A 19,555-nucleotide genomic window follows, 5' to 3' on the forward strand; every position below is an offset into this window, starting at 1 on the left:
TTTTTCCAGCCTTTTACCCTGAGGTAACATCTAACCTTGTGGATGAGATGTGTTTCTTGGATGCAGAAGAATGTTGTGTCTTGTTTATGCATCCATTCAGTTAGTCTGTGTCTTTTTATTGGAGAATCGAGACCATTGATGTTGAGAGATATTAATGACCAGTGACTGTTAAGTCCCTTGATTTTGATATTGATTGCAGTGGAGTGTTTCTATGGTTATATTTTTGTGACAGTGTAGTTATCTATTTCCCATGTAATTTTGGTTGTAGCTTGTCATTTTGGATTGGAGATTTTCTTCTAGTAACTTCTGTAAGACCAGCTTTGTGTATTGGTACTCTATGAATTAGTTTTTGTCATGGAGAATTTTGTTTTCTCCATCAATGGTTATTGATAGTTGCTCTGGGTATAGTAGTCTGGCCTGGTACATGTGGTCTCCTAGGGTATTTAGGACCTCTGTCCACACATTTCTGGCTTTTATGGTCTCTGCTGAGAAGCTGGATATAATTCGGATAAGTTTGCCATTATATGATACTTGGCTCTTTTCTCTTATAGTTTTAATATTTTTTCTTTGTTCTGTATATTTTGTGTTTTGATTATTATGTGGCAGGAAGATTTTCTGTTCCCCTTTATTCTATTTGGTGTTCTGTAGACTTCCTATGTGTTTATATGCACCTCCTTCTTTAAATTGGAGAAATTTTTTCTATGATTTTGTTGAAGATCTTTTCTGTGCCTTGGGGTTGGGCATCTTTTCTTTCCTCAATGCCTATTATTTTCAGGTTCCATTTTTCCATGGTGTCCTTGATTTCTTGAATGTTTTGTGTAAGGAATTTTTCAGATTTAGCATTTTCTTTTTTTTCCTTTTTAAAAAAAATTTTTAATTAATTTATTCTTGTTACATCTCAATGTTTATCCCATCCCTTGTATCCGCCCATTCCCCCCCCCCCATTTTTCCATTATTCCCCTCCCCTATGACTGTTCCTGAGGGGGATTACCTCCCCCTATATATTCTCATAGGGTATCAAGTCTCTTCTTGGCAACCTGCTGTCCTTCCTCTGAGTGCCACCAGGTCTCCCCCTCCAGGGGACATGGTCAAATGTGAGGCACCGGAGTACGTGAGAAAGTCATACCCCACTTTCCACTCAACTGTGGAGAATGTTCTGACCATTGGCTAGATCTGGGTAGGGGTTTAAAGTTTACCGCCTGTATTGTCCTTGGCTGGTGCATTTTCTTTAATGGTTGCTTCAAGATCTAAGATTGTATCTTCTAGTCCCAAGACTTGTTCCTCCACCTCTTGGATTCTGTTAGAGAAGCTCACCTCTGTGTTGCTTGCTTTCTTCTTTAAGTTCTCTAGTTCCCCCTTTTCTTCTGTCTTGTCCTTTATCATTGTTTACCTTTCTATCTTTAGATCTTGAACTGTTTTATTAATCAATTTATTAATCTGATTGTTTGTATATTCCTGATTTTCTTCCAGTGCTTCTTCATAGGCCTTCAGATCTTGAATGGTTTTATTGATTTCCTTCCCCTAATTATTTGTATTTTCCTGAATTTCTCCCAGTGCCTCTCTACAGGCCTCTTTTATGTCTTCCACCTGTTTGGCTGCATCTTCCTGCACTTGTTTATGGATTTTATTAGTTTCTTCTATTACCATCTTCATTACTAAGGATTTGAGGTCATTTTTTTTGTATTTTGATTGTGTTTGAGTTCTCATGGTTGCTTTCTTTGGGATAGCTGGTACCTGGAGATGCCATATTGTTTTGGTTTTTGTTGTTTGCATTTTTACACTGGCCTTTAGTCATCTTGCTGTTTCTGATGTTGAGACATAGTTTCTAGTGTTCGTCACTGTTCATTTAGAGCAGATTGCTGGTGAGTGATTATAGGTCGAGGGCCCTTACTTGTGAGGATCCAAAAATTCTTCCCTGGAACAGGCAGGTGACCTGGTCTCAGCTTCAAGAGACAGCAGAGGTAGACTTCTTCCAGCTCTCATTCAAATTGTACAACTGTGGGGGTTCAGTCCCACTGCATTAAGGTTGCTGGTTAGTTTTATGTCTTGTCCCCTCAGGCCTGCCCAGCTGCTCCAAAGACTGTGGGAGGTCCTGCCTGGATGTGGAGACCAGCCAGTCCAGGTTAGTGCTGTCCAATTATGCAGAAATGATCTGATGTGGCTAGGTTCCTGGCTGGACCTGTTCAGACCTTGCTGCTGTGGCTGGTTAACATGTTGATAGCTGCCTGGGCATCTATATGGTACCTGCGGCTTTCTTTGTACTGGTGGAGGGTGGGTGGGGGGGCTCTGAGGGAAGATTCACCCATTTCCCTGGGCCAAGAGCTCTGGTGCTTCACAGCCCAGACTTCAGTCCCATATATCGAGTTTGTCTTATAGTGTCTTGCTGCAGTTTGACCCAGGGCCAGGCCCACCTGTGGTCTGCATTGTGCAGGACCTCACTCACCTAGTGTTCTTCAAGTCTTGCGTTCTCTGGCTCCCAGTCTGATCCCTGGTCTCATTGTGGTAATCAGATACGGTGCTTGATAAGTGCTTCCATTTTGGAACCAGACATTTCTTTACTTTTACATTTCACTTTTAGCTCTATCTTGGAAAAGAGACATAGATTTGAACTACATCCCATATGGCTTGGTAGAGGAATGTTCTGTGCAGAACACATTTGTCCATGTTTACATCCTAAAGTGTTTCCTGTGTGTTTCTGTGCTGTAGCCTCAGAATTTGGGGCTTCACATGTCGGTCAGATATGTTTTGAATTGACTTTTACACAAGACAAGAAATGGGATCCAAATAATTCTTTACATGTTGATTTTCTAATTTTCCCAGCAGTATTTGTTGAAGGGACTCTTTTCCTCAAAATATTTTTGGCCACACTTGTAGAGAACCAGATGGCTGAGGGTGTGTGTGTTTGCATGTTGGTCCTCTACTTAATCTCCTTGGTCTACATCTCTTGGACTTTGTGATATTTTCATGCTGGTATTTCACCATGTCTTTATGTTGTATTTAGAAGCTACATAGTATAACTCCCCCAGAATTATTTTTTTGTCCAATATTATTTTGGGCATTTGAAACCTTTCATGTGTTTTTCTATAGTTATTAGCTCCAAATCTTCATATGTGAGACCATAAACTGGAATAACTGCAGAAGCCAAGTATGGAAAAAGGGTCATGGACATATGTTGTGGCATTGGGCAGGGATATTTGAGAGAAGGCTAGCATGATATATATGATATGAATGGGAAAATGGAAAATGGGGGTGTAATTTTGGAAGGGAGTGAGGTCAATGTAGAAGGCAGGAAGCATGGGAAGGAATAAGTAGCACTAAGAAGGTTTCAAAAAACCCATAGTGTTTTAGTTAGGGGTGCTATTGTTCTGAAGAGACACTATGACCATGACAACTCTTTTGCTGTTGTTGTTTTGTTTTTGGTTTTCGAGACATGGATTTTCTATGTTATCTTGGCTATCCTGGACTCATTTTGTAGACCAGGCTGGCCTCGAATTCACAGTGATCTACCTGCCTCTGCCTCCTGAGTTCTGGATTAAAAGCATGTGCCACCATGCCGCCTGGCTGGCCATGGCAACTCTTATAAAGGAAAACATTTCATTGGAGCTGGCTTACAGTTCAGAGGTTTAGTCCATTATAGTCATGGTGGGAAGCATGACAGCATGTAGTCAGACATGGTGCAGAAGAAATGGCTTAGAGCTCTACATCTGGGTTGGTAGACTGCAGGAAGAGACTGCCACACTGCGCATGGCTTGAGCACCTGAGACTTCAAAGCAAGCCTCCATTGACCACTTCCTCCAATAAGATCACACCTATTCCAACAAGGCCACACTGCTTAATGATCCTTATGGGCCTATGGGGCCATTCTCTTTCAAATCACCACAATAATAAATAATATTATCTTATATTTATTTAAAATTACATACCATGCATATAGGTATATAGATAGATTCAATGAAGTTATGCCACTCGAGGAGATAGTGTCCCTTCAAGACCCATAGCCTATCTGTCTGAAACTCCAGTGTCAGGCATGAAAAGTCTCCTTTGGGGTTGTTGGCCATGGAAGTCCAAGAGACTTCCAAAATATCATAGGCTATTACCAGTGCATTTGGTTGCCTTCCATACTTTGAAGGTAAGTTCCAACCCTGAAGATACTATACATTTGAGGAAAAAGACTTGGAAGATTTGAGTTGGAGGTGACCTCAAATTTTTCCCCTAAGGGCTAACTTTAATAGAAAACAAAACCACCCCCTCACCCCCCCACCCACCTAACCAAACAACCAAAAGAACCAAAAGAACCAAAACCCAAACCCAAAACAACACAAAGCAACCCTCCAATACCTAATAAACAAAACAAAACAAAAAAGTACCCAAGCAAACAAAAAAGAAACAAATTTAAAGATTTAACTTTATTTTATGAGTATTTATGTCTAATTATTAAAAAAAATCCTATGAGTGTTTTTCCTGAATATGTGGATATGCATCGTGTGGGTGACTGATAAACATGGAGGCCAGAAAAGGCATAATGACCTCTGACACTGGAGTTCCAGGAGGTTCGGAACCACCATGTGTGCTGATGGACAATCCTCTGCAAGAGCAACATATGCTCTCCCTACTAAACCGTTTCTCCAGACCTACTAGCAAGGATTGTTATCACCAGCATGGATGAATGGAACCCCAATTCCCACAAGCAGAATTTATTTTGTTTTATAACATTTCCTTCATCTCGTGCCTTTATTTATCCTGCTCATGTTCTTCACACCCGTCTGAGTATGAGAGTGAAATTTTCTTGTGCTAGCCTCTTTAATACCTCTCAGATGTAGCTTAGATGTACGATTTCATTGACTATCAAATCATGCACATAAAGTTAATTATTATATAGAGTTTTTACTTTAATAATGGGAGAAAAACACAGACAATAAATATCTCTGGATAGGAACGCCAGGTGATGCACTGACCTCTTGTTCATGTCCACCACCTACTTATGAGAAAGACTGGATACCCTGTGTGAACACTCACGGTTCTCTGGAGAGACAGCCCTTCTGTCCAACGTGCTATTTAACCTAGGTTAGACATTATTCAAATTGAAAAAAGAGACATTTCTATTTGAGAAACCCACAACCAGGACTGTTGAATGTATTCCTTTGGAGAGTTTCAACTCTTGATCCAGGAGAGGACCAGGGATGGAGTGTGGCCTTGGTACCCCTGCCAAGCTCTGTTTGGTACTACTTTAGTGACTGTTGAGAGGTTTCCACTTTTCAGGTAGGAGTTGCAGTGATCTGATGAACAGCTTTGGTAAACAGCACCGTGACCTCCAGGCAGGGCACACAGGGCATGGCCAGGAGCCTCTCTGGGAAGCCTACAGCATGGGGGAGCCTGAAAGACACAGGATCAGGGCACGTTTTGGACCCTTCATGTCTTTGGGGTTGGAGGCTTTGAACTTCCTAGACCCTCAAGGTCTTGTTGCCCAACAAGGCCACACTGCATGTGGGCTTTAGCAAGCAGCTCCTTTCTGTGTCCTCAGCATTGCTGTCCTTACATAAGCAGCTGAACTCCATGTGCCTTGGCAGCAGTTGGGAGGATGGAACAATAAATTTTTCCTGTATTCAGGAGGCAAGCACACTTAGCAAATATCACATATTTTGTGTAGGCACTGATGACTGTGTAGGCCACTGATGAGTGGGAGCCAGCTCCTGCTATACACTGTTCCTGAGCTATTTACATAGCACTGTGCACAGAGAGACTCTCAACTGGAGTTTGTTTTCCTGGCTGCAATGTTATTCTCTGAAAGACGACATTTCCCCTGTGCTTTCCTATATACTTACTGACCACACATAAATGTCTTGAATGTGTTTGGAATCGACTTAATGTTTATTCTTATCTGCTCTTTAGTGAGCAGTACCCTTCTGTGCCAAGCATTTACTAGCTGCAATGAATTAGCTTCTCTCCCTGGTTGTCTCCACTTTTCAAGAGATCTTCAGATAAAGGACACTCCCATCATGACATCCTTATTCTTCACTTGCTTTCCTGCTCCTTGGTTTAGAGTAGCCTCTGGGAGTAGTGTAACGTACAGCAGGCAGTGAGGAAGTGGGCGCCCCCTTCCTCTTTCTGACTCCATCTTCGAGGTAGCAGCAGCAGCAGCCTTGAGTTAGTTGCCAACATGCAACTCTTTGTCAGTGGCCAGGAACTACATACCCTCGAGGTGACCAGCCAGGAGACAGTCACCCAGATCAAAGCTCATGTGGCTTCATTGGAAGGAATTGCCCCCAAAGATCAAGTCGTGCTTCTTGCAGGCTCACTGCTGGAGGATGAAGCCCCCCTAGGCCAGTGTGGTGTAGAGGCCCTGACCACTCTGGAAGTAGCTGGCCACATGCTTGGAAGTAAAGTTCATGGTTCCCTGGCTCATGCTGGAAAAGTGAAAAGTCGAACTCCCAAGGTGGCCAAACAGGAAAAGAAGAAGACAGGCCGGGCCAAGGGACAAATTTTAGTACAACCATTGCCTTGTCAATGTTGTGCATGACTTTGGCAAGAAGAAGGGCCCCAATGCTAATTCCTAAGTCCTACTGTGGTCCTAGTACTTTAATAAAGCCATTTTGCAGATATAAGTGAGTATATACCATTTGATTCTTTCTGCTTCTGGCTTAACTCACTCATTATGATCATTTCTAGCTCAATCCATTTATCCACAAATTTTGGGAATTCCTTGTTTTTAATAGCTGAGTAGTATTCCATAGTGTATATGTACCACAGTTTCTTTATCCATTCTTCTACTGATGGACACTTAGGCTGTTTCCATGATGTGGCTATTATGAATAAGGCTGCTATGAACATGGTTGAGCAAATTTTCTTATTGTGTGCTGGAGCATCTTCTGGGTATATTCCAAGGAGTGGAATACCTGGGTCTTGAGGAAGCCCTATTCCTATTTTTCTGAGATAGCACCAGAGTGGGATATGTCTTTCTCACATACTCTGGTGCCTCACATTTGACCATGTCTCCTGGAGGGGGAGACCTGGTGGCACTCAGAGGATGGACAGCAGGTTGCCAAGAAAAGACTTGATACCCTATGAGCATATACAGGGGGAGGTAATCCCCCTCAGTCACAGTCATAGGGGAGGGGAATAATGGGAAAATGGGAGGGAGGGAAGAATGGGAGGATACAAGAGATGGGATAAACACTGAGATGTAACAAGAATAAATTAATAAAAAACAAAAATAAAGCCATTTTGCCAAGAAAAAAATAGAATAGCCTCTGGAGCATAGTAGGTGCTTTGTAAATAAAATAGAGGAGTTGGTGTTTGTGGAAATACATTAGAAGGAGCAAGAAGACACAAGAAACATTTGAGGACCCTTATATGAGTTAAACAGGAGTATGTGGAAAAATAAAAGTTAATTTTGGGTGACTGCATGCCCTCCTGCATTTCCTAATAATGGATGCAGCAAGCTAAACCTCATGGTAGAAATAGTGGAATGGTGAGATATTAAGAATCCCTGCCAAGTTCCTAGAGCCTGAAATCAGGGATGGAGATGCCTTCAGAAGTTCTTTTATTGTACAAGATTATTTTAGCTAATCTAGGTTTTTTATTTTTCCATTTGAAGTTGAGAATGTTTCTTTCAAAGTGTTGATATTTTGATGGGAATTGCATTGAATCTGTAGATTGTTTTTGGTAAGAGGGCTATTTTACTATTTTAATCCAACTTATCCATGAGCATGGGATTTCTTTCTATCTTCTGATATCTTCTTCAGTTTCTTTCTTCAGAGACTTGAAATTCTTGTCATACATGTCTTTTACTTGCTTGGTTAGAGTTACAAAAATATACTTTATATTATTTGTGGCTATTGTGAAGGATGTAGCTTCCCTATTTTTTCTCAGTCTGTTTGTAATGTGTATACAGGAGAGCTACTGATTTTTTTGTGTTAATTTTGTATCCAGCCAGTTTGCTGAAGGTGTACATTTTATCTAACTTTCACAAGCCTCTTACATGCACTATGCTAGAATAAATCAGCTCAATCTCTGTTCATCTAGTTAATTGAGGGATTTTGTCACAAACGATGTGGTGGCTTGTGAATACCCAGAAACTGGAGTGATTCCAAAACTTTAGAAACAGAAAGTTCAGGATTCACAAGAAGATGCTTCATGACCACCTACTGTGGATGTAAATCCCTGATTTATATATTCATCACTTTGAGTGTATTATTTGGTTTTTACAAAACTTAATTTCATATGTAAATTATGTCTTATGCAATATAGATGTGTTTTAGGGAGTGAATGAGTTGACATACATAATACTTAGGGAAGTGCACAGCATTCCTTAAAGATCAATTTTCTAAAATCCATCATTAGGGTCAGTATGTAGCCTCATGTCCACTTTATCCATATATCTCACATTCTATAGTTTACATGGTGTCTAGTAAAGGGGAAATTCACAATAAATGAAATCAAAATAAAGAAAGAAAGAAATAGTACTCCTTCCAAAAAGTACTGAAGTCACCAGAAGTCATATAGCTCAGACCAAAGTTCTCAGTTTTGGAGGGAAAAATCATACAAAGGTTGTGAAGGAAGATCTGCACAAAACACTGTGGGATCAAGATGTTCCTACTCCAGGCTATGCTGCAGGGGCCTCTGTCTCCCTCTTCTTCCTGCCCTGCGTAAGGAGAAGCTTTGGCCTAGTGACCACACGCACCATACTCATGGACAGTAAAACAATTTTGTATGGTAGTTTGGAAATGAGAGGTGACCTTTTCCCTGAATCCTGCCTCTATCCTCTTTCAGATTGTCAGGAAGACCATATCCTTCTCTCCCATAGTTCAGCTCTACACAGATTCTTTTCTATATCAAAGGGATCCCTATCCACCTTGATATGGCAGCACTCACCTGTGCAGTCTGTGTGGAGGCTCAGTGTGGGTGTCCTCACAGCACCAGCCAGGCCCTGTTTATCACCTCAAGACATGCAAGATGTCAGAATGTCAACAACAGGAGCTCAGTGCTACCTTCTCCCTGGTTCTCTGTCATTTTCTGAGCCTAGAAACTTTATGATTATAATTTATAACTTCTGTGAATAAGTAGAAGGATGAAGAACAGTGCCCAAGGGGTCCTGGCTCTTTGGACTTAACTCAAGTTTTGCCTTTTTCTCCTCCATCTGGCCCCTAAAGCAAGAACTGTTTGGGAAGGTATTTATAAAAATGCAAAGTAACCAGTTTTTAAATAAATTTCAAGCATATTACTTAGTAATAATAAAATATCACCGATTACTACAGCCTAGGGATTTCTTCAATGTCATGTTTAGCAAGCAGTAATGAGGAGACTATGGATCTGTTGTGTTCTCAATACTGTCAAACCTTCTGCATGCTTTATAGTCAGCCCTGGGGTTTGTTTTTCCTGATGCATTTTCTTTTTCTTACTTAAATTCTTTTCATACAATATATCTTGATCATGTTATTCCGGTCTTCCAAACACCTTCTGCATCTCCTTTGCCACCCAACCCACTTACCTTTATGTTTGCTGTCTTGTGCTCTTGTCGACAAAAATAATAAAATAAAACAAAACAAGCACCAGAAGGAAAAAAAATAATGAAAAGAATCAACCAACCAGTCAATCAATCAAACAAACAAATAAACAAGCAAACAAAAAGCCAAAAGAAAAAATATCCCATGAAACAAAAACAAAACAGAACAAAAGCAAAAGCATAAAGGAGTTCAGTTTGTGTTAGGTAACTATACCTGAGCATGAGTGTGGTTGGGTATCAGTGACATGGAGAATATTGATTGTCCCCATTCCATCAGGAATTAATTGCAAATAGGTTCTTGAATAGCAGTGGGACCCCATGTCTACCCCTGTCTTTCAGTGCTGGGATCCCCATCTAATTTGAAACTATGCAAGTCTTGTGTGTGCTGCCTCAATCTCCCTGAATTCAGATGTGCATTAGCCTGGCTGTATTTGGAAAAAGCTATTTATTGTAATTTATCACCTCTGGTTCTTCCAATATTTCTGCTTCCTCTTCTGAATAGAGATCTCTGGGCCTCAAGGAGAGGGAGCTAATGAAAACATCCTATTTAGGACTAAGTACTTCAAAGTCTCTGTACATTTTCCAATTATGAATTTCTGTTTTAATCTCATAAAAAGAAAGAGGGAGCAATGTCACTAGGATGTATTTTATTGCTATGTTCCTTTGGCATAAGAGTTATAATATATTTTCCCTTAGACCTGGGACCTATCTAGTCTCAAGTTCTTGCCCACTTAGTCATACCAGGTATGAGCTGTTTCTCATGGAATGGGCCTTAAGTACAAACAAAAAGTGGTTGGTTACTCCCATAACAGTTGTGTCACTACTGTAGAAATACATATTGCAAGCAGGTCATTGTAGGGAGCAGGGTTTGTAGCTCCATGGTATTGATGATTCCCTTTCTTCTCCAGTGATATGCAGATTTCCTTCAAGCACCATGAGTGCTGGTCAGTAGGGGCACAGTTTCTAGTTGGGAACCAGCTGGACTTCTCTTGTTTGATGACATGTGTTACCTGCAGCAATAAAGCCTTACCACAAAGCTCTGGAGAGCAAACAACAGCTATGGAAGTGTCCTAGGATGTGTTGAGAGGGATCACGGGGCCCCTACAAGAAATTGTAACCCATTCCTGGCGTAGCTGGTTTTACTTGGCAGCATAAAATGTCTAGTTGGGGCATGTTTTCCCCACTATATGGTAACTCAACTTAAATTCCTTTTTATAGATGTATATATTTTAGGGAACTTCTATAGTAGTAGGTTTCTGTTTGTCTTTTCAAAAGGCCTTTAGTGTTAATTGTTTCTCTCTATATTTTTTCCTTTACCTGCAGTTCTGCATCAGACTAATTGTTCTTGTTATCTGAAGTATGTCAACCCAAAATATGGTTTTTGTGCTTAAAAGCTTACCCTAAAAGGCTCACTACTACACTGGGATACTGAACACCCAGTGTAGTCTCTAGGCATCTAATAAAGACTTTCTATTTGCTTAAACCCTTGTCTAGGCAGTCTTCTCTGGTCAATAGCCCACAGCAGGTCTTTGTATAGATTTGACATCACTACAATAAAGGCTTCATCAAAAGAATTAGGAAATGTTTATTTCAGTTTCTATTTTGTAGAATACTATGAGGTGTATAGGCTTTAGTTCTTCTGTGATAATGTGGGAAAATTCTACTCTGAATTCATGTGACCCTGGGTTTCATTTTGGTTAGGAATATTTTAATGTCTACTTCTATTTGACTAGGATTTATAGATCTGTTTCAATTGTTTATTTGATGTTAATTTAATTTTGCTAAAATTTAAATATCAAGAAATTCATACACTTACTTAATGTTTCTAAATTTTGTGGAGTGCAGACTTTTATAGCATATCCTTATGATTCTCTGGGTTTTGTTGGTGTTTATTGTAATGCTTCTATTTTCACTTATAGTTTTATTAATTTGTATTTTTCCTTTTAAATTTTGGTTAGTCTAGTTAAGAGTTTTTCATTCTTGTTGATGTTTTGAAAATCAACTCCTTGTTTAAATGATTTTTTTGTAGTTTTTGTTTTTGGTGGTGTTTTGTTTTGTTTTTATTTCATTGATTTCATCCTTGAATTTGATTATTTCTTGCTGTCTGCTTTTTGGGGCTGTTAATTCTTCTCGTTGTTCTATAGCTCTTAGTTATGTTAGGTAGAAACTAATATGTGATCTATCTAGTTTTTATGTAGTGCCTTAGTGCTAAGAGGGGTATTAAAGTCATTGACTACCATTGTGTGAAGAGCAATGTGTGATTTTTAAAATATTAATTATTTATTCACTTTACATCCCAATTGTAGACTTATCCCTCCTCTCCTCCTGGTCCCATCTCCCTCCTTCTTCCCTGTATCCTGCCTCCCCTACCCTTCAGAAGAGGAGAGCGTCCCCGCACTCATTGCAGCACAGCAAATTACATTAGGACTGAGTATGTCCTCCACCAAGATGGCCTGGCAATGCAGCCCCACAAGGGGGAAGTGACAGAAAAGCATGCAAGAAAGTTCTTGTCAGAAAGAGCCTCCTCTCCCCTTACTAGGAGACACACACGAGGCCAAGCAGCACAGTGTGTCCATATGTGTAGAAGGCCTAGATCCAGTTCATATGTGGTCCTTAGTTAGTGTTTCAGTCTCCCAGAAAGTCCCCCTAGGCTCAGGTTAATTGGCTCTGCTGATCTTCTTGAGGAGCTCCTGTTGCCTCTGTGTCCTTATACATTTCCTCTCACCCTTCCACAAGGCTTTCTGTGCTCCTCCCAAAGTTTGGCTGTGATTCTCAGTATCTGTTTTGATTCACAGCTGTGTGGAACCTCTCAATGGACAACTTTGCGAGGCTCTCATCTGCAAGCATAGCACAGTGTCCTTAATAGTTTCAGGAGTTGCCTCTCTCCCATGGTGTGGACAAGCATTGGTTAGACATTTCCTCAATCTCTGGTCTATTTTTATCCCTGCAAATCTTGTAGTCAGGCTAATTTTGGGGTGGAAGGTTTTGTGGTTGGTGTTCCCCTACCTCCACTAAGAGTCTTTTCTGGAAAGAAGGCTGGCCTCACTAGTCTCCATGTCCCCTACTACTATGGGTCTCAGTTAGAGTCACTCCCATATCCTCCCAGGAGCCTACTCTGTCTTAGGTCTCCAGGTTGCCTCAGAGATCCCGTGCCCATGGTTTCTCTTATTTTTGTAAGCCTTCTGTCTTCTCCACCCCAATACCCACATCTTATCCTCACACTCATTTCCCTCAGCACTCCCTCTCCTATCCTATTCCCTCTCTTCCAGCACTTCCTCTGTCTATTCTATTGTTTCTTCTCAGTGAGATTCAAGAATCCTATCTTGGCCCCTCCTCTGGGTCTGTGCATTGTAGTATGGTTATCTTGTACCATATGGCTAAAATCTGCTTATAAGTGAGTATATACCATGCGTTTTTTTCTGCACCTCATTTTAAAACTAGATTATTTGGTTTATTGATGTTTACTTTCTTGAATTCTTTATATATTTAGGATATTAGTGCCTTGTCAGATGTAGGGTTGAAGAAGACCCTTTCCCAATCTGTAGGTTGCCATTTTGTTCTGTTGACAGTGTCCTTTGCTTTAAGGAAGCCTTTCAGTTTTATGAGGTCCCATTTAGTAATTGTTGATTTTAGAGCCTGAGCTGTTGATATTCTGTTTAGAAAATTTTCTTCTGTGCCAATGAGTTCAAGGCTCTTCTCTACTTTCTCTTCTAATAGATTTAGTGTATCTGATTTTATGTTGAGGTCTTTGGTCTATTTGGCCTTGAGTTTTGTGCAGGGTGATAAATATGGATCTATTTGCATTTTCCACATGTAGACATCCAATTAGAACAGCAGCATTTGTCATTTCTGACAAATAATCCAAAACCATGCATGGAAATGAAGTGTCTGTAGGCGTATGGATTATTTCTGGGTCTTCATTTCAATTCCATTGATCATCCAGTGTGTTTGTATACCAGTAACATGCCACTTTTATTAATACTGCTCTGCAGTACAGCTTGAAATCAGGGGTGGGGATATCTTCAGAAGTTCAGAAGTTCTTAGACCAGGATTGTTTTAGTTACTCTGGATCTTTTTCCCATATGAAGTTGAGAATTGTTCTTTCAAGGTCTGTCAAGAATTGTGTAGGTATTTTCATGTGAATTGCATTGAATCTGTAGACTGATTTTGGTAAGATGGCACTTTTAACTATGTTAATCCTACTGATCCATGAGCATGAGAGATCTCTCCATCTTTTCTTTTAATTTTTATTTTTAATTTATTCACTTACATTCTGACTGTAGCTGACTCACTCTTGTCCTTCTGGTCCCTCCCTCCCCTTCCCCTCCTAGTCCTCAGAAAGGGGGAACCCTCCTCCCCTACCTTCTGATGCTAGTCTCTCAAGTCTCATCTAGACTGCCTACATTATTTTTTCTCTGTAGCCTGGCAAGGCTGCCATGGCAGGGGAAGTAGATCTTTCCATCTTTTGATATCTTCTTTAATTCTTTTCTTCAGAGACTTAAAGTTCTTGTTGTACAGGTCTTTGCCATGCTTGGTTAGTTACACAAAGTTAGTTCATATTATTCATGGTTATTGTGAAAGATACTATTACCCTAATTTCTTTCTCAGTTTGTTTGTTGCTTATATACAGGAGGGCTACTGATATTTTAAGTTAATTTTGTACCCATCAACTTTTTTTTGAGACAAGGTTTCTCTGTGTAGCCTTGGCTGTCCTGGACTTGCTTTGTAAACCAGGCTGGCCTCAACTCATAGTGATCCATCTACTTCTGCCTCCTAAGTGCTGGGATTAAAGGCATGCACCAACACAGCCCAGCCTTCTACTTTGATGAAGGTGCTTTTTGGTTGTAGGAGTTCCCTGGTAGAATTTTTGGGGTAATTTGTATATACTATCATATCATCTGTGAATAATAATACTTTGATTTCTTCCTTTTCAATCCCTTGATCTACTTTAGTTTTCTTACTGCTCCAGCTAAGACTTCATGTACTATATTGAAGAGATTATGGTGAGAGTGGGCAGACTTGTCCCTGATTTCAGTGAATTGCTTTAAATTTCTCTCCATTTAACTTGATGTTGGCTATGAGCTTGCTTGATATTGTAGTGGATGTGAACCAGTTTTTGTTTGATCCCAAATGTGGGATGTGAAACAGACTTGTGTGAGGATTTTCTGTGTTTGTCAGCTGGAAACAGACTTGTGAGGGGACATGGTATTTGTCCACCAGAAGAGCAACCGCCTCTTGTGGGGGCATGGTGTTTGCCAACTGATAAACATTGTATTACAGACTCTAAAAGAATATATATGTATATAGCCTCTCAAAGCCCAAAATCAAAGGCTTGCCTTCTTGGTTTTTGCATCACTTGGCTGTTCATTGGTTTATTTTGTGATGCCCCTAGAGAGAAATGCTACAGAGAATGCTTCAAGGTTCTGGGTTCTGGCTGCTGCTCCAAATTCCATCTGCTGCCATTGCAGTCACATTTTCTAAATTGCTGGTTTGCTGTTTAACAGGTCTGCAGTACTGACAATAAAGAGTGGAATCACTCCGAGGAACTGAGTCTGAAAAGGTCTAATTCTCCAGCCCCTATTAATCTCTTTTCTATCTAGGGTAGGTGCATTAGAAAGGAGTTATAGGCATTAAAGAACCCCAAATAAAGTAGATTTTAAAAAGTTCAAAGCCTATAGGAAAGTGTTTCCATCTTCTGTTGTTTTCTTTAGTTTCTTTTTCCCATGTCTTAAAGTTTTATTATACATGCTTTTTACTTACTTAGAGATATCCCAAGATAGTTTTTTAGGCTACTGTGAAAGATACTGTTTCCCTGTTTTATTTTTTATATATTTGCCTTTTAATATAAGAAGGCTACTGATTTTGTGTGTTAGTTTTGTTTTCTTTGTTTCTTTTTCTTTTTTTTAATTAATTTATTCTTGTTACATCTCAATGTTTATCCCATCCCTTGTATCCTCCCATTCCTCCCCCCCATTTTCCCCTTATTCCCCTCCCCTATGACTGTTCCTGAGGGGGATTACCTCCCCCTATATATTCTCATAGGGTATCAAGTCTCTTCTTAGTAACCTGCTGTCCTTCCTCTGAGTGCCACCAGGTCTCCCCCTCCAGGGGACATGGTCAAATGTGAGGCACCATAGTACGTGAGAAAGTCATATCCCACTCTCCACTCAACTGTGGAGAATGTTCTGACCATTGGCTAGATCTGGGAAGGGGTTACCTGTTAAAATGCAATGTGTTTAACAACTGTACCAAGAGATCCAAGCAAAGTGGTTCAGTCAGCTCAAATTGAATGGAACAGATTCTATGAAGACTTTTTACACTATTCGGGGCGAGCAGATTTTTAAAATATCTTCTTGGGAAAAGTCATGTGACAAGGAGAATTTCAGTGTAAAGACTGGAAAACTCTGAGTACTCACTGCCTCATATATGGAGGACCCAGCCAGAAGCAGGATTCACATTGGAGGTAGTGCCTGAGGGCTGTAGGTTGCACACCACACATTGAAGGCTCTATTCTCTTTGTATTTCCATTCCACTTATTACTAAAGTCATGTTGGTATTTGCGTACATGTAGCTGATTTATTTCACTTAGCATAATGCCCTACAAGTCCATGCTAGTGACACACAATGTGTCCAATATAAAGAAATGATAAAGTTTGAGGTGACGTTTATACTAATGCAATTGTCAAATCACTTTGCATTTCCTGAGGACATAACTGAGTCCCCTTTCCATGTTGATTCCACTGTCCTTTACGTATTTACATTCATGACTATTTCCATTTTGTTCTATAATTTTACTTTGTGTTCTAATCAATATTTTGTTTTATTTTATCCCATCTTCTCTGACTTTTAGGGAGAGACTTAAAATAGCAACTATATGTGGCCCTCTGAGTCTAGATCATCCTTGTTTATGCTCTGTCAAAAATTATATATCTCCTGTCCACCAAATGTCTTAATTTTTAAAATTAAATTTATTTTGTGTGTCCCTGTGTGTGTTCATATCTGTGTTTCAACACGTGTGTGAGGTCAGAGGACATCATGTGGGATAAGTTTTCTTTTTAAAGACAGATCAGGTTGTCTGGGTGTCGGCAGGTGCTTTTACTCACTAAGCTTCTTAATGTCGAGCCGACTCTTCATCATTCAGATCAACACATCTTTCTTCGTCTCTTTTCCACGTTCTTACATCACTTCCTTTTGAGTCAAATTACACAAAATGACTTAGAAGGTGCTTGATTTGTCTGGTTCTTTATGTCAGGTGCTTAGAAAAAGGCTTTAACATGAGAGCTGTAGGAGTAACATGAGCAGTGATGCCACTTACAAACAAGTCACATCTACATGAGAAAGACAAGGAGCTGGAGGGATGGTGAGGAGACCTGCTCATCTTGCAGAGGACACTAGCTCCTTACCCAGCACCCACATCATAGGTCACATGACAGCCTGGCCTATGCGGGCACCTGTAAAAATGTGGCATACATACACTTACACAGATGTGTACACAAAAATAAAACAAATATTTATATTATAAAAACAGACTATTTAATTAGCTATAGCATAATACAATGCACATCACTTACTTAAAAGTTTTGTGTATACTATACAGGCTTTCAAGAATAAATACCTATTCATATTGTAAAGTTAATACGTGATGCACCTAACATGTTTACAAGAGTTCTAGGCAGATATGACAGGTAATCAAAAAATTAGTAAAGCATAAACCTACCTCTAGCCATACTACAATTTCATGTTCACTGGTTCTGTCAATAAGTACTTTTCAGAAAGTGTCCACCAGATTCTTAGAACCATTTCAGTATCTTATTGTATAGACTCAATCTAATAACTTAAGCAGCAAACTCTCCATTTAAGTGAATGTAGAATCAGATATTGTGCAGCTCTTTGGTGATAAAGAGCTGGTGGTGCTGTGGAGAGCACCATGGCATTAATAAAGGGCACCAGCACACAAGCCTCAGTTGGCCTCAGTCACACTCACTGGTTCATCTTGGAAAACAAAAACCCGCAGTTTTCAATCATCATAGAACTTTAGACAGATATGAAATAAAACTGTATTGCATGTTCTTTATCTGGTTTGTCCCATAGCTATAGTCTTGATTACTGCGCAGAACTGTAATGAATAGGACAGCAATGAAATGTTTTGGTGCATTTACATTCTGTGACAGGTGCATTGGGCTCCTATCAACTGAATGCACAATACATGTCATACTTTTATAATTCTGTAAAATCTTTTCCATGGATAAATAATAACAGACACTTCGAAGTAGCTTAAAAGAGCCCCATGGTATGAACATTACAAAGAGTGTCAGTTAAAAGATAAGGAAAATTTTGGATGAATATGATTACATCAGTGTGTAATTTATGAAATTCATCTGCATACTTCATGTTATGGTAGTAGCAAAACAAGTTTAAGAAATCCTACATAAAGTGATTTTGCCAGATCTGGAGGGATGGATCAGATATTAAGAGGACTGGCTGGACTTCCAGAGGACCCAGTTTCAATACATAGCACCTACATATTGATTCAAAATCATCTGTCAGATCCAGTTAGCTAAAGGGCATTTGATGATCCTTCCAGGCTCTATCAACCTCAAATGGGCATATAATACACAGTCATAAATGCAGGCAAACTACTCATAAACAGTAAATTAATACACAGGAAAACAAAGTACTTAAAATATAGTCACTACTAGAATGAGGTTTCTATATCATTGTAATATTACTCTCAGTGCAAGGCTTGAGTCACCAAGATTATAACTGCTCTGTGGGATTTTGTTTTACCCACAATATTGAAGACTTGAAAGTTTTTTCTCACTCAATGAATATATCAATTAGAGAGACATTTTCTCATATTTTCCCACTGAAAATGCTGACACTTAGCCAGAAGTCCATCCCTGTGAATCAGCAAAAGGGGGCTAAATGTTGCATAACCAAGGGCCAGAAGTTCTCGGAGAGTATTTACCATCAAGGAATTGTCCCCTGAGGAGAGACTTAGTACTATTGAAAAGGCACAATCGGACCAGTAGAAGAAAACAAAGCAGAGCATCAGAAGGAGGACACTCTGAGCAGCTCTCAGCTCAGGGGGAGTTCTGTAGAGAAGCTTGGAGTTCTGAAGGTAGAGGACATGCTGGTGGTGCTTGTGGAGAAGAAACACCATGTAGCCACTGGCCCCTCCCATGGCGCCCTGGAACACTGCGTCTCTCAGGACCATGAGAGGGAGAAAAATCCATTTTATTTTCCAAGTTGGTAGCATAAAATAACAATAGTTGTCATCACTCCTGAGCTGTGATACATTCAATCTTATATTTGTGGTGGAATGGATAAGGTTCATACCTATTAAAGAATTGAGTATCCAAAAGAATAAGAAGAATGGAAGGATGTGCCATGAAGACTTTGGCCTGAATCTTCTCCACCCAGATACTCTGGGACTGATGATGATGGCCTGGACCACAGTGAGAAGACTGCTGGTGCAGATGGAGAGGCCACGGGCCACTCTCTCCAGGTAAACAATGATCTTACACCCTATGTCATGTAGGAAGATTCTCAAACCCAAAGCTGCTATTGTCTTTGGCAATCCTTTTGCACAGAGGGTTATGATGTTTGTAAAAGCCAAATGGATGAGAATAAGGTGTGTGGGTTTCTTCTCAGGGCCTCTCCACCAATTGTACATATAATCCACAGAAAGAGTTAAGTTCCCCAGAATGCCAAGCATGGTCATGAAGAGAAAGATTATTTTCTTAGTAAACTCCAAAACCATTTCTTCTTTCCTTGTATACAGGATGCAACTATTTATTTAAAAAAAAAAAAGCATCAGTAATGCTACACATGCACCTGAAATGCCCATTTTGAATAATAACATTTTCTGTTGTTCAAGAAACAGTGGTGGACACAAGTGATGTTGCAGATTAGGTTACTGAAATTCCCCCTTATTCGTATAGACTTTGCGTTACTGCGTGCGCTTTGGTAGGTGTTTGGCAAATGGGATTCAAATCTAAACTTTTAAAGGTTTCTATTTTTATTTTTTAACTCTACAGTGTGTGGGTGTGG

At 39.9% G+C, this 19,555-nt stretch overlaps 2 protein-coding genes across 2 annotated transcripts; one reads left to right on the forward strand and one right to left on the reverse strand.

Annotated features, from left to right (window-relative positions):
- The first annotated feature begins 6,157 nt into the window (after positions 1 to 6,157).
- On the forward strand, positions 6,158 to 6,517 carry LOC127209388 (ubiquitin-like protein FUBI). The gene has a single exon (XM_051169006.1). It carries the CDS (start codon positions 6,158 to 6,160, stop codon positions 6,515 to 6,517), a length of 360 nt encoding a protein of 119 aa, XP_051024963.1.
- Positions 6,518 to 18,335: 11,818 nt separating this feature from the next.
- On the reverse strand, positions 18,336 to 19,265 carry LOC127208968 (vomeronasal type-1 receptor 4-like). The gene has a single exon (XM_051168492.1). The coding sequence runs from the start codon at positions 19,263 to 19,265 to the stop codon at positions 18,336 to 18,338; it is 930 nt and encodes a 309-aa protein (XP_051024449.1).
- Positions 19,266 to 19,555: the final 290 nt, after the last annotated feature.

Source organism: Acomys russatus, chromosome 3, assembly GCF_903995435.1.
Source record: "Acomys russatus chromosome 3, mAcoRus1.1, whole genome shotgun sequence".
Classification (NCBI taxonomy): Eukaryota; Metazoa; Chordata; class Mammalia; order Rodentia; family Muridae; genus Acomys; species Acomys russatus.